This window comes from Histoplasma capsulatum (assembly GCF_000150115.1).
Source record: "Histoplasma capsulatum G186AR genomic scaffold supercont2.10, whole genome shotgun sequence".
Classification (NCBI taxonomy): Eukaryota; Fungi; Ascomycota; class Eurotiomycetes; order Onygenales; family Ajellomycetaceae; genus Histoplasma; species Histoplasma capsulatum.
In genome coordinates this window covers 1,079,047-1,095,895 of record NW_025544810.1, presented here as the reverse complement: position 1 = coordinate 1,095,895, position 16,849 = coordinate 1,079,047, and the positions used below count along the sequence as shown (strand labels likewise).

Sequence of the window (16,849 nt, the reverse complement as noted above, 5' to 3'; positions counted from 1 at the left end):
GATTTATTAGAAGAGATATCAGAATATGAAATCATTGTTCAAATATTTTTTTATTTCAAATCTATAATCTTATATTTCATTGACTTTTGTCAATATTCATCAATCTCTTTATATCTACTAACAGTATTCTTATATTTTTTCAGAATGAAATCAGTGAGAGAAGAAGAAATATAGATAATAAATATTTTTGCTGATTTTATTTATTTAATATTAATTAATTTAAGAACAGCAGTATTATTAATAAGATAAATTACTGAATTTACAGCTTTGAGTATTGTATAATTAATATTATTCTGTGAGATTGAAGATTTCTTTACAGAGAAAATAATATCACTGATGATAATTATTTTATCAGTTGTAGAATTTTAGAGATGATAGATTAAATTATTATAAAATTCTATAAGTTTAAAAATTTCTATTCTAGCAGACAGTTTATCTGTAATTTAAAGATTACTTAAGCTTCTCAAAGCTTCTAAGCTTTGCAGCTCTTCTTATATGAAATAACTAATGCAGTAATATACATTATTCTTGATAATAGAAAGTAATATACACTCTGAAAAAATAATAAGCTGAAATTACTATATTCTTCTCTATCAAATTTATCTATACTCTTATAACAGTGTTCTGCTGTCTGTATCTATTTTTATAATATACTATTTCTGAAATATTTATAGTATATATTCATCAAGCTCTTGTTGTAATTGTGTATTATCTAATTCAAAATAATAAGATACTTTTATTTTATATATATAAGAATTTCTATCACAACAATATCATTTTATTACTAATTATATTATATTCACAACTATCTCATTCTATTTATTTGTTTATATCTCTTTATTCAATTTTCTCTGTTTTATTTTCAATCATTCTATATATTTATTCTATTCTATTAAATTATCTAATTCTCTCTGTTCTATAATATAATATCTGATTATTACAATTTATACTGTTCTAGTTATATCAGCTGATCTACTGATAAGTTTTTATTGATTAAATTTTATTGAAAACTAATTTAACTGTGAATTAATAACTCTTACAGTTATTAATTATTACTAGCTTCTATTTCTCATCATCAGAGTATATATCTAATTTGCAATTATTCAAATTTCTTTTCTAATAATCTTCTCTTATATAATCTTACTTCTATTGAAAAGATCACATCTGACAATATTATAAAGATTGAATATAATAATAATAATATAAATGTTTTGATTAATGATGAAAATATAGATGAAGCAGTTGATGAGATCACTGATGTAAATATAGACAGTAGTAATAATACTTATAATAATAATATAATAATAAATATTTTTATATTATCTTCTGTTACTGTTTTCTCTGTCTCTGTTTGTATCTCTGTCTTCTCTGCTGTTTTTATCTTCTCTACTGTCTCTGTCTTCTCTACTATCTATATTTTCTCTGCTGTTCTCAATTCTATCTCTTCTACTTATATCAATTTCTCTCTTTTCTTTTATACTGATTTTTTACTTTCATCTGCTTTTTTAGAGATGTTGTATATCTTCAGTAATTTTTCTTTTTATCTCTCACATCTCTTTTCTGCATTCACTGCTTCTGAAAAAACATATTTTTATATATAAATTTTATACAATACAATTTATTTTACTAGCTATTTATTGATTACATCTTTTACTTAAAGCAAGTACAAAATATTTAGTAATTTTATATATTTCAGAGAAAATACTGTTGTTCAAATAGATTGTACTGAGTATATATAATAATCTCTTCTTCATTTATAAATTTTATTTTGATTTATTGTAGATGAAATTATTCAGAATCTCTGTATTATTAAGATTATAATAGATGAAGATTTCTGTATTATATTCACTTATATCAGTTTTTATATTACTCTCTTATCTTTATATATTTTCAGCTTATCAAATAAATATTATCATTCTTTATATTAATATATAACTTTTGAATTAATTATTTGTAGAAAAAATATATATATACAGAGTAGTTTGAATAGTAATATAGTATTTTTTTATACTCAGAGTGAGTATATATCTGTTTCTTATGTAGATTCTTCTCCTCAGCCGCCTGGGCAGCCGCATATGCAGCCGGATCAAAATCCCCATCATCCCAATCGCCATCGTCATCATCGCCCAACTTCTCTGACAGAAGCTGATGACGCGAGAATCCTGTACCACTCCTAGTCGATCCAGCTCGGCTACGGCGTCCATGATGCCCCACTGGACTACCCGAGTCTCCCCTGAAGGCTGCAAGGCCGCTTGAGAGCACGGTAGTGATCTTGTAATTTATTCATTCTTTTTTACTTTTATTTCTACTCTTACTCTTTCTTCTCTTTCTTCACTTTCTATTAAATAAATATTTATTACTTATTTTTATAAAGATTCAGATACTTATTTCATTACTTTATCTGCTTCTATCTCACTCTTTTTTATTCTGATTGATTTTTCTCTATATATATATTTTCATTGTTTTATTGAGTTTTCTGCAAATCTCTTCATTGAAGATATTGAATCAATATATCAGACTCTTTATGAAATGAAGATATATTTCATATTTTTATATATTTATCTTGAGATCTTGAAGTTCTTGATATAGACTGAGTTTTAATTTTTATTGTATATAAATTGTTTCTGAAAGTATTGAGCTTGAATATTTCATTGATGTATATTTTTTTCTTTTTCTTTATTTTACAATATTTTTATATTTTTAGAAATTGAATAAAGCTTTTACAGTAGTTACTAGAGCTGTATATAAATAGATCTTTTTTCTAACTTTTTTTTTCTCTTTCTCTTTTTTTTATCTGATATTAATTTTATATAATCTTTTATCAGTTCTATACTTTGATAATCAGATATAATAGATTTTATATTTTTCAATAAAAGTATTCTATCTCTGTGTATTATACTATCTCTCTTTGTAAGCTCAGATAACTATAGTAAATAATTTATTGAAATTAATCTCACTCAATCTCTGAGTATTTTCAGATGCTGAATTAATTTGATTCAGTATATTCACTAACATTTCTGATAATTCATTCTCTGAGATCTTTATATTTAAACTAGTATAGATAGTTGAATTTTTATCTGAATCTCTTTTATTCTTACAATTTGATTTATATATTAATCAGCTATCTTAAGCTTGTCTCTGACTGTATTATACTCACTATCTATATTATAATATTATACAGTCAGTAACAGTTTTATCACTTATCAGTATATACTATATATCTGTTTTTTTCATTTTCTTTTATTTTTTTTTGATTATTGTAAAGAGATCTGAGTAAGTAATATCATTTAATTTATAAGTATTGATGATTTCTCTAACTTTTCAGAGCTTTTCTATTATAAACTTTTTTTTTTTCAATACTGATGATAGTGCTGCAGCTGATCACAGTTCATTCAGATCTTCTACTTTCATCTCTATAAAATAAAAACTATTGATGAGATTGTATAGAACTCATCTTTCTGATTTTTTCAAAGTATATATTTTAAAAGAATATGATTTGAGAATTTTGTACAGCTCAAATCATCTTAATTGAAACTTCTCAGATCTTTTATTATATATAAGAACTCAAATACTCACTGTAAAACTTGTTTCTTTTACTAGTAAGTCTTATATTCTTTTCAATTGTATAGTGTGGTTGAGCAGTAATTCATTTACTTTTACTCAGATATGACTAACTTCTTTTATTCTTACTTTTATATTTATAATCACTATCTTCTCTTCTATCTACTTCTGTATATTTCTCAAAATATATAGATATATTTTATAGAGCAGATAAAACAGTGAATACTTTGAAACTGTATACTAATAAACTTATATTACAAATAATATTTGTTCAAAATATTTATTTTATAATCTTATAAGCTTTTCTACTAGATATTTCATCAGTATACTGTTTAATATTTCATTCAAATATTTGACTTTTTCATTTATACAAAAATAATAGAGTATTGTTGTGTGATACTTCATCTGCAACTATTTGACAAAATATCTCACAGCTTCTTTTATAAGATTTATTTTATTATCTATTAATATCTCACAGAGTATATTATAGTTAATATAAATATCATTGTATAGAAACTTAGCAATGATTTTCTTCATCACTTCTGACACTACTTATATAATTGACTACTCTGTGATATAATCAACTATTGTTATTATTCAGCAGTTTTCATTTGATATCTGTGATAATACTTCTATAAAATCTATTTCTTAATATTCAAACAGTTTAATCATACTTTCTATCTGATATTGTACTCTTTCATATTTCAATTTTTATTTTATACTTTTAGAGACTTGACAGTTCAGATATTTTTATATATATATCTGAATATTTTTCTTTATACTTAATTAATATATTTAATTTTTTAGAATATCTAAAAGTTCTGAACTCTTCAAGTGACTGAATTTCTTATATATATAATTTATCAGATTTTGTTGAAACTGAGATTTAAGATACAGTATCTCAGTATAATCAAGATTATGATAGAGTATAATATCTTTCTTTAATTTCACAAGCTTGAATTTCAGAAGTATTTCTTCTATTATTTTTATTAGATATTTATTGTTCAATATACTTCCATCTCTCAAGCAGATGATTATAACTTTCAATCACTCTATTTTATTATAATTTTTTAGTATTATCAGTATAAACTCTTTCTGTACTGCATTCACTGAATCTTTTTCTATAAAGTCAGATCTATAATTTATAGCATCTGATACAATAGTATTCAACTCTTTTTAGTATTTGATTTGAAAATTATATATCTGAAACTCTGATATTCATCATATCAGTTACTTAGAGAGTTTGATTATTATTTATAAATAAATAAAACTTTTATAATTGATGATCACTGTTGTTGTATACTTATTGTTAATATATCAATTCTATAAATCTAGTGCATACTTAATTGCTAGAAGCTTCTTCTTATATATAGAATAGTTAAACTCTGCATTCAATAGCTTTTAACTATTATATACTACTGAATATAATTTATTATTCTTTCTTATTTGTAAAAGAGAGTATTCAATGATTCATTCTGATGCATCTATTTCAATTATAAAGAATTTCATACAATTCAGTTGAACAAGTACTGAGAATGTTATTATATACTCTTTTAATTTCAGAAAGATCTCTTTATAAAAGATATTTCAGATGATTAAATGAAATTTTCTTTTATACAGCTCAGTATTTATTTTTTTAAAAAGATTCAATAGCAGAGCTGTGATTTATATAAAGTTCTTTATAAATCTTCTATAGTATAATATCAGTTTCAGAAATTGATGTATATGATATATATTTCTAGATCTTGATTATTTTATAATAACTTTTATCTTTTTGAAAATTGAGTATATACAATTCTCTTCTATAAGATGTTCTACAAACTTCAACTTTTTCATATCAAATATATATTTTGATGATTTAGTATAGAGTTTATACTCTGTTAGAGTCATAAGTATCTGATCTATATATTGTAGATACTTTTCATATAAGTTTGAGAAAATCAAAATATTATTAAAATATATAAGATACAATTGACTGTTCTGCTTAGTAAAAATCATATTTATTATTATTTGAAAGATTGCAGAGATATTTGTAAGTTTCATTGATATTACAAAAAATTTAAATTTCTTTTATTAAGTGTTAAATACTGTTTTGAGTACTGACAGTTTATCTATATAAATCTGTCAATATTCTGCAAGTAAGTCAATCTTTGTCAGATATCAGATATTCTCTATTATATCTAGTTGTTATTGAATTTACAGCAGTGAATATTTATTCTTTACAGTAAGCTTATTGAATACTTGATAGTTGATACACATACACCATTCTCCATTCAATTTCTTAGTGAATAGAACTGAGAAGCTTCATATACTAGAGAATAATTATATAAATTCTCTCTTCAACAATTCTTCTATCTGCTGCTGTAGTTTCTTAAGATATATTTATAATAGAGAGTATATATTACAATTTATTGATTTTGCATTCTCTGTATTAATCTTATAAATGAATTCTCTTTTGAATAACAGAGAAGATAGAAGATTTATTCAGAAGATCTTCTTATACTTTTCAAGCAGTATCTTTATATATTTTTCATTTTTAGAATCTTTTATAAACAGTAATTTTTCTGTCTTAGATTCTTTTATAATGTATAGAATGCTCTGAGTTGAAGGTTTACACAGTGCTTGCTTTGTTTAATATTGAATAATGAGATTCAAGTCTTTCATCTCTGATGTATGAAATCTGCATCTCATATCTATAAATAATATTATATAAATTTAATTTTTATGATTTATCAACTGCAGATGATATATATATCAATGAATTCTGAAATCATACTTCTAGAATCAATTAAATTTCAAGATCAGATTGTATTCTATATTCAGAAGTATATATATTCAGATACAGTAAAATCATCTCTCAAAGTACAAAAGTATCTTTACTCTTATAAGTGAAATAAAATATTAATTATTTGAAAGCTTTATTTATTTAAACTTCTTCATCTATTATATATCAGACAATTTTATTAATATATAATCATTGATATACTTTGTTGAAGCATCTGTATTCAATAATATTTTCACTATCACTTCTCTTTTCTACTTCAGATACTTTTTATATATCAGTATATATAGTTCTATAGTATTCAGATGTTTATCTGCTTCTTCTTCTATACTCATCTCTTCATCAATCTTATCTTTAACTCTTATAGAATTTAAAGAGTCATCTAGTATAGATAATTTATTTATTTCAGAGATTTTCAGTAGTTGATCAGCAAGTATCTCTGATTTTATTAATTTATTTAGTTTTTTAATTCCTTATTCTGTAGATGATTTCAATAATTTTTTATATTATAATTCTATCAGCTGCAGTGAAAGTATGCTCTGTGTTTATAATATTATATCATTCACTCTAATACATTCTTCTTGAAAGATTTTGAAGCTTTTACAATAATATTGAGATTGATATTTATCATATCTAAATATCTCAGTAATGATGCTGTGAATGTAGATGTGAATCTTCTTATATTTATTAATATCTTCTCTATTTATCTTTGCAGCTTATTCATTTATTCTCTTGTAAGTAGAGTCTCATACACTTGCTCTACTGTCTATAATTATAAGTTAAGATACTTTCATTCAGTATATAGCTCAGATATCAAGCTATATATAAATATCTACAAATAGAACAATATTGAGAGCTTCTGATTCATTATAAAATAATATAAACTGAAATAAATATAGTATAACATCAGATTCTTTTCTTGCTTGTATTTCACAAAATATTTATAATACTTATCTTTAGTATTCAATTTCTCAAAGTTATACAGAATTCATCTTGTGAAATTATTTTATATTTACAGTAGCTTATATTTGTCAGATGTCTCTGTATTTATTTTCTCAGTCATTATTTAAAGAAATCTAGCTGTTTCTCTAAAAATAAATACTGTGTATAAGATCTGCTGTAATTCAGTGGATTGTTATTTTATAAATTTATACTTTATACAATAGTGAAAATACATACAACTCAATCAGTTAAGAGTAGTATTATTTTTATATTTATTATCAAAATATAGCAGATTAAATAGATTGTCTGATTTGATATATTCTGTAATGAATAGTATATTCTCTGAGAGTATTATTTATATTGTATATACTGAGTCAGAGTTATTTACTGAAGTGTTAATATTAAATGAGCTAGTTAAATTACACAGTGAAATCTCAAAAATTACTGAGTATTCAGTCTTATAATATATATATTTCAGTTCTCAGTAAAGATCAATTATCTGAGTATTTTATTTATTTTTAATATTTGCTAAGCTATCTACAAAGTTCACAGTATCTACTATTTATTATTGAATAGTTTTTATATATTAATATTTCTTCTATACTTCAAGCTCTATCTGATAAAGATTATATATCACTAGAATCTCTTTCAATAAAATATTATGAATAAGAAGTTTGTTGTTCTTAGATATAAGAGCTGTTACTCTATATACTGCTTTATATAGATTTTCAGAGACTAATTATATTTTCTGTGATTTGAATATAAGAAATGAGTATTGATTGTAGATGTTTATAATGATTATTATCAATTGTATACTTTTCTCTGTATCTTAAGAATATTATTCTTATGAAGTGATTTTTTGATGATATTCTCTTGATTATACAACTGACTGATATCTTCTTTTTAAGCTTGTAAATAGAGTGATTTTTTGAATCATCATTCATCTCTACACTGTCTTTTTATACTCTCAGTTTACTTTGTATTTTGAGATGAGTTATCTACTATTGATATTATAATTGAAAGTATTCTGACTTCACTGCTTGTTCATATAATTGAGTTCTTAAATATAGAGATGATTATACTGATATAATAACTACAACTTATATTGTAGACAGAATTATCATACTCTCAGAAGTATATACTTTCTTCAGTTTAGATATACTATTAGATATGATTCAAAGATTACTTGAGCTTCTCAAAGCTTCTAAGCTTTGCAGCTCTTCTTATATAAAATAACTAGTATAATAGTGTATATTATTTTTGATAATAGAGGATGATGTATGCTCTGAAAGAATAATAAGCTGAAATTACTACATATCAGTAGATTTTTGAGATTTATGAAGATGTGTGTAAATGTTAATATCTAGCTCTCTAAAATAATGAAGTTGAGATAAGATATTGATTAATACTGAGAATAAAATAATATAGAGATATTATATAGATACTTCTTTGATATTGATAGATCAGTATTTCTTATTATATAGAGTAATAGATATTGAAGTGTTGTTGATAATTACAACTACTGTTTTGAGAATATCTGCTCAGAACTTCTTCAGTATATTCATATCTATAAATACTACTCTAATATATATCATTATTATATGAATTTCTCTCTCAGAAACATTATCTTGATGAGAGGATTGAAATATAGTAGATTCTTAGATAGTATCATTTTTGATCATCATTATTATCATTTTATTTGATTGAAAGATATTATCAATATTAATTCTAACTAGTACTGATGATGTGAAGCTGAGATTTTTCATAAATTGAATTCAGTGAGTATAAAATTCAATAGCTTGATTCTTAGTGTATAAAAAATAGATTCATCTATAATGAATAGTGTTATCAATGATAAGTATATAATATTTGATCTCTTGATGAGATTCTATAGAGTAATTGAATATATCATTCAGTGTATAACTGCTGTCAGTAAGATCAATATGAATATATTACATTGCTTACAACACTCATAATATAAAAGTTTATAAGAACTTATATATTATATCTGCTTTGATACAGCTATTACAGAAGAAGTCTGTTTTAGATTCTTTGATATAAATACTGAATAATAAGTTCTTTGCTAGTGTGATAATTGTGTCAGTATGAATATACTCTAAAGTAATATATCATTTCATAAGTATTCTTATCAGAGAGTTGTAATTGCTAAATTGATTGCTAGATTTCTTCACAGTTGTTGATATTGCATCTCTATAATTATAAAATTTAGTTATAAAATGAACAGTCTGAAATGAATGATGAATATTTATTTGAAATTCTTATTCTATTATCTTGTAGACTGATTCTTTGAATGTATGAATGATGATGAAATTGACACTGTTTGAAGCTTTTATTATAAAATAAAAAGAGATGATATCAGATAGTTAATATCTGAAATCTTGATCTTCTAACTTTATAAAGAATAAAAGATTGATAGTAAAATTGAAAATTCAGTGAATATAATTCACTGAGATATTTCTCTCTTCTAATTCTAGAAGAATATCATCTATCTTCTCAATCTGTTCTATATCACTGTCTACAGTGATTATCTTTAAATCTCTCTTGAATAACTTTGCATATATCAATAAGTGTCTTTCATCTGTCATATTAAAGCTTGTACAGATGTCAAAATATCAAGGTTTGAATATTATAGTGAATGATGCAGATAAAGTAAATACTATATTAATATTAGATTGTAAGACAAAGAGATTTAATGCTCTGATATCAGTAGATTTATTATTATTCTTATTCTTCTTCTTATTTTTTCTCTTCTTTTTGATATTCTCAGTATTGTCAGTGCTCTTATTATTCTTATTCTTCTTTCTTTATTACTCAGATGCTTTATCAGAGTTCAGATAATAGCAATTAGTCTTTATATATTCTGAAATCTTACAATATTCACATTATAAGATCATGATAATAATTGTGGTGTTATCATTATTATTATTGATAACTGTATTGATTTTTGAAGCTTTGAAGTATTCAGAATCCTCTCACTTACTTATCTAATGAGTAATTTATTTTATAAAATTATTGATATTTAGATTAATAATCAGACTCTGATCTATTCTATAGAATATATCAAAATATAATTTAATATAGATTCTCTGATAATCTCAGAAACTGATAATAAAAAAATTATAGAGATAGTTTTTACTGTGATTCTCTGTTAATTATTACATGCAAGTAGATAGATAGTAATATTGATATATATACATCAGATAATCATCATTCTTGACATACAAGTAAATAAATTCTTTGAGAATATTAATTCTTTTCTTCTCTAGAGATATTGTATATACTGTGTTTATCTTATATTATAGAGCTGCTATATTATCAGATTGAATGAATTTTATGATTAAATAAACAGAATCTATCAGAGATTGTAATATACAACAGAAGAGTAGCTTTGAATGTATTATTTAATATTATTACTCAAATATTAATAAATCTTTAGATGATTTCTATTGATTTTTATTGAGAATATCTGTATTACTGATTATCTCTGTATCTGAGAAAAATATCATCTTTTATATCTGATAGTTAATATTATTAAATATAATGATGAACTTTGTATTTAATAAGATCTGTGCTTTCTTCTGATATTTATGAGTCAGTATATTCAGATTTTCTTCTGATATAGAGTTCAGAAGAAATGAAGATAAAAAAGAAAATAATAAAGAAAATGACAGTGTATGTACTGATATCAGTTATTTATAGAGTGCAATGAGATCTGCTGCTGTCATAATCATCATACTGTTAGAATTTAATATAGATATTGATATAGAACTGAGTATATTATTCTCAGATTTTTTATATTCTAACATCTTGTCAGTATCTTGTGCTGAGTCAGAGATTGTTATATCTTTCTCTATTATTATATATTCAGTTTGATCATTCTCTGCTTCTGAGGCAGATTCTTACTCAGTAACAGAGAGAAAGAATTGAGAAATTCTTGATTACAAATATAATATCTTCTTATATTCTAATATAAAAATCACAGATAATTGAGAATTACTCATAATCAATTTGATTTAGAAAGATTCTGAATGAAAATAAATAAATAAATTTTTAATTTCTTCAAGATAGTAATGAAATCTCTGCAGCAGTCTCAACAGTAATTCTATCAATTACATCACTTTTATAAACAAAGAGCTCTCTTTTCAGAGGAATAATATCTAACTCATTCAATATAACATTGATTGCAGTATATTCTAATCAAAACACATTGTTTTTCTTAAAAATCTGCTATCCAGGCCATAACCTGTGGGATGGTTAATCTTCTCATTGTGTGATTGCTAGCTAACTATATAGGGGTAATCACGTGCGGTGAAGGGCCACCTGGGCAACTAGTGCCCAACAGGTTCAGGGGCAGCTAAATGACATAATCTTGGTTGAACTCAAAAGCTTTCCATACGAAGATTGCTCTACTGCGAACATGGCGCTGGTGGTGATCGAGCTCTTTTGTCCCAGTGGCCTAACAGATAATAAGAGAGCATCCAAGACGGCAATTAACATGAACATACACATGAGATGATGGTTTCCTTCAACATTTCGTGTCTCGCCATCCCAGCCGTCTCATTCCTCGTCGCATTCCTCGCCTATTCATCCCAATATATATTTCTATACCTAGAGCCGTCCCCTCCAAGCAAGGACCAACTGATTAAATTCAATGCATTGGTAGCATGTCTCTGGATCTGTTATTATCGGGCATGTACAACAGATCCCGGCCAGGTGCCGGCTGGTTGGCAGCCACCTGTTGCAAAGAATGCCCTTGATACAAGAGGAGCAGCGCGAAACAACACCCAATATTCATCCTATCGACAACGATGGTGCCAGCGCTGTGATAGTTTCAAGCCTCCTCGGGCTCATCATTGCAAGACTTGCCAGCGGTGAGTGATTTGCTCTTTACCAACCGTACACTTTTTATGCCTTCTCCTAGTTATTAGTATCACGACTAACGCTTACACGAAAGATGCATCCCAAAAATGGACCACCATTGCCCGTGGACAGAAAATTGCGTTTCTCATTTTACCTTGCCCCACTTTATTCGCTTTCTTTTTTATGCTGTTGGTTCTATGACCTACCTTGAATACCTCCTCTATCCCCGCGTTGTCGTTATTTGGAACAACAGACATCTACCGAGTGTGAGTTGTCAGCGTCCCCATTGCTCTCTATATCCAACCGGATGATATGTCGCTTGCTGATACCAAATGCAATGAATCGTGTCAAAGTATCTGGGCCCAAGCCTTCCACAGTTAGTTCATTTATTGTTGCTTGTTGTGCTTAATTCTATGGTTCTGTTCGCTCTCATAATCCTGCTGGCACGAACGCTTTGGTGTCTGGGCGGAAACACAACCACCATCGAGGTATGGGAAATCGAAAGACATAAAACCCTTCTTAGAAGAGCCCGCATGTTTGGGGGGCATCTCGAGGGTCCTGGCGGTGTTCGTGTACGTATCCAGAAACAGGAATTCCCTTACGACATTGGGATCTGGCGCAATTTAAAATCTGGTATGGGGGGAAGCGCAAATGTTAGTCCATTCTCGTGATTGCATCAGACTATTTCGCACTCCCATATTCTGCCTCTAGCTCACAGACATAAACAGATCATTGGTTGGTTTTGGCCTTTTGCTTCAACTCCATGTCAAGGCTCAGGACTAGAGTTCGAAGTTAACGGTTTTGAAGGTATGTGGGATCCACAACTAATCCGAAGGGCTACTAGATATCCGATCTTATAGATCTATCGTCAATTTTTAACAATGGTGTTTAGAAAGCACCTTGTCATGGCCACCCCCTGATCCAGACCGAATGTATAAGCCGATGCCGCGGAACAACTATGGAAGCGGTTTTACTCATGAACAAAACTATATATCACAAAGTCAAGAGGTTGAAGCTTTTAAACTTCGCCAAAGAGAAGATTTCCGCCGCCAACAGGCTGCGTCAGAAGTACAACGTCGAAGGCCTTTCCACAAACGATATATGCAAAATGTGGGAATGACAGACTTCCCTGACTTAAGTGAATCTGAAAGTGGGGAAAACTCCGATAGCGGTGAAGAAGGTTGGAGGGATTCAGAAGGTGATAGGCTTCGAGACTTCGGGGTTGATGAAGAGGTCGAATTTTATGATGAAGACAATATCCCACTCGCAGAGCTTCTTCGGCGGAGGAAATCCCACACCAGAGCCTCGATGTGACAAATTGGACATATGCTCTGTTATTAAATCCGGCAAAGCTGGACGATCTCCTACATCCGTAACCTCGATCGCTGCCAGAATCTAGAAATCCATCGACCCAAACTGGGAACAATCATGATTGGATGAGTATCGCATGGGCAATTTTCCCTTCACTCACCTTTTTCGATGTACCTCCCTCGATAGCTTCTTGACAGCGTTGTGAATGACAAAGTCGCTTCGGAAACTGTGCGTACGCATACGCTCCCGTTGCCTCAGAATTTTGCAGTAAAACTCGTATGCACGTTCTATATACAGAAAGGAATACAATAACAATGGGAAGAACGTATGCCACTTCACTCAATGCCAATGGATCAAGGAGACTTCGTCAAATTAGCCTTCCTCTATTTCAAAGAGAACCAGATCGCCAATAATGTGAGGGGATTTAAAACTCCATTCCGTCCCACCTGGAAAAGAGGTAATCCGTGGGATTACAAGGGCGAGACCACTAAGAATAATGCAAACAGAACCAGGTAATTGAATGGGGACCTTCCTGGAAGTTTTATTCTGCCCCAACTTTCACTGCGACATCGTCCTGAAAAGCGGAGACGATACAAGAAGGTGAAGCTCCACATGGCATTCCGTATTTTCTCACCCCGTTTGTTCCCGCAACTACTTGTATGATATGAATATTTTATCTTTCTACATTAACGCTGCACCCCTCTCAAAAATGACAAACTCTGGTGCCAGTGGGTCGTCTTACAGGAACACGGGAACAGCGCAACAACGAAGCAGCAAATAGGGTCGATTTCCCACATGTGCAAATGAAATCTGCCAGAATCACGATGACTGTTAGGCAGTCGAAAATTGATAAAACTCCCGTAACCGCAGAACGAAGGGAGGGATTGTTTCCGCAAAGCTTACGAGGAGCACGAATCAGCTAAGTTCCTGACATCGATCTCTTAGCCACTTGATTTATACATTCAGAGAACATTTGTAGTATGTCTATTGAGCAGTAGGCGCTTGCTTCGCCTCGCATCAGCACTGACCAATAGGTTAATGGATAGAACTAATAACATCATCTACAGCAGGTCGGACGTTGGTTGCTCCAAAAAGTCATAGGAGAAGCCAAAAGAAAAAAAGAAAAAGAAAAAGAAAAAGAAAAAGAATTGAAGTGGTAGTTGCAACTTCAAGCTGGAGCTTCTTGCGAATCCTAAACTGAAAAAACAATTCAATTCATAAGAATTTGATTGTTCACAACTGATGGACGAAATGCAAACCGCTTCAGAACCAGTGAGAAGATAATCGGTATGTTTATATGTAATTGGAACCGAGGCAGAGATCTGGAGGGTAGGGTATTAATTCGAGTGTCACCCCCTCGAATTTGAAGAGTAGGATAGTGGATAGTGGGAGAATTGAATATTCCGAATTTGACAACCACTGATTTGTCGGAAATAAATGGATACAGCATTTAATCAGCTGGTTGTTTGCGGTTCCTAATCACACGAGACAGACAGTTTTCAACCCATTGGATTACTGGCTGAGTGCATGACAATCGAGGAAAGCAACCTACAAAAGGAGACTTGTCAATGGTTCCAAGGCGGGAATTACATCTAATCCTTATCGACCACTGCATTGACAACTCTTGGGCATGTCTGATATCTTACTCACAGGATGAGTTCGAAATTCGGCCATCTTGCCGGAAAGTCACAAGCTAAGTTTCTGAGACCCCAGGATAATTCTGCACAGACAAGCGATACTTTTCAGGTAGAAGGGTTCATATGGCGGACTGACATGTGGCTCGTGGTTGGAACGCCGACACTGCGCTTTGAGCAAATCTCGAATTTCAGATTGTGGCCAACACTTATATTGGTAGGTCTGGTCATGATTCTGGGCATCCAAATCAGAAATGCATTGCGAGACCAACAATTTTCACTCAAACCGTCAGAAATCATGCATCGATAATGTCCAGGACGTTGCTGGTCAAAGGAATATTACCTCCCCCCACCGCCATGTAAGCCCAGTTAACTTATCAACGTCAACAACAGTCTACAATTGAGACAGAACCTGGTCCAACAACGGAAACGGGACCAAATAACGCAGGCCTATCAGCTCACTCTTCATTTCATTGTGGTACATTAATTGGAAATCCTCACCTCACGTCTGTTATCGTTCAGAAGGAGAGCAAGCCATGGATAAAATGGTTGTAGCATCAGACAACCTTACGTTAGGCGAATGTTGGTGAGACGCAAAGCGGTATATAAGATCTGTTCTCATACCCTTTGTAGCCCCGGGCTGCCATTTTTATCTGGAGATAAATATAAAGAGGGAAAAAAGACCAAAAAAATGGAACAATGATGTACCTTTCCGGGAGGCACCTCAAGCAATCTCCCCACCCGGTACCCACAGGAAGTCCGTGCTATCACACCAGTTTCCATGCAATGATTGAATAATGGGCTCATGTTAAGCCACGGCGCTAGGAACCCCAACCTGGCAACAGGGACCAGTGATAGGCAGAATCAAAGTGTTGCGGGCATGACTTCTCCCCGACAGGTTGCTCGTTCTGCAACTACGAATTATCCTTCCCTACTTAGATCCAAACCTCTCCTTCAAAAACCCTCCAATAACTCCTGCCGTCTCCTCCGCCTTCTCATAGATAATCCCCCAATGCCCACACCCGCCGACCTCCACCACAGTCAGATCCGGCAGCAAGCCCTCCTGTTTCGGCGCCTCTATCAACTCCGCCCGACACACCGCGTCATCAGGACACGCCACGAACAACGTCGGCACCTTCAGCACCAACGCCTCCTTTTCCAGCGTCCTTTCTACCTCGAACGTCGCATTCTCCGACATGGCTCGATACCAACAGAGCGCCGGCGCAATGCCTCCCGCCTCCTTATCCGTCAGCCTCCTAACGAAGTCCTCCCAATACACACCGTCATGCCCAGCATAGTCCCTCAGCTTGATGTCCCCCGCCACTGCCTCCCCGTCGACAGTGCCGGCCGTCAAAAACGCCTCCGTCGCCCCCCGCTCACACAGGAGCTTCCGCATCCACTCCGGCTGTGGCCGCGCCGCATGCAGCAGCTCCCAGAGCCGTGCCGCATTCCCCTCCAGCAGCGCGGGCACGTCCCCCGTCGCCCGCGTCAGCAACTCCCAGTACGCCAAGATCGGGTGCCCGAACAGCTGTTCCATGAGCGCGTTCATTTGGTCCAGATCGAAGGGCGTCGTCTGGTTGGGCGGCATGTACGCGAAGTTCAGCAGGGCCAAGCCCGCGACGCGCTCCGGGTGCCAGAGGTAGAGGCGGTTGGCTAGGAAGGAGCCCCAGTCGTGGCCGATGGCGATGGCGGTGGGGGCGTCTTCGGCCGTGAGAAGCTCGGCGAGGTCGTCGGACAT

At 31.2% G+C, this 16,849-nt stretch overlaps 2 protein-coding genes across 2 annotated transcripts; one reads left to right on the top strand and one right to left on the bottom strand.

Annotated features, from left to right (window-relative positions):
- Nucleotides 1–12,053: 12,053 nt before the first annotated feature.
- On the top strand, nucleotides 12,054–13,480 carry HCBG_07019 (palmitoyltransferase pfa4; the record flags this gene model as incomplete). The annotated part of the gene is made up of 4 exons (XM_045434068.1): nucleotides 12,054–12,177; nucleotides 12,520–12,542; nucleotides 12,895–12,973; nucleotides 13,059–13,480. 4 exons carry the CDS (start codon nucleotides 12,054–12,056, stop codon nucleotides 13,478–13,480), a joined length of 648 nt encoding a protein of 215 aa, XP_045285549.1.
- Nucleotides 13,481–15,219: 1,739 nt separating this feature from the next.
- HCBG_07018 (uncharacterized protein) lies at nucleotides 15,220–16,849 on the bottom strand (the record flags this gene model as incomplete). Its single annotated transcript, XM_045434067.1, has 4 exons — nucleotides 15,220–15,435; nucleotides 15,736–15,764; nucleotides 15,864–15,946; nucleotides 16,059–16,849. 4 exons carry the CDS (start codon nucleotides 16,847–16,849, stop codon nucleotides 15,220–15,222), a joined length of 1,119 nt encoding a protein of 372 aa, XP_045285548.1.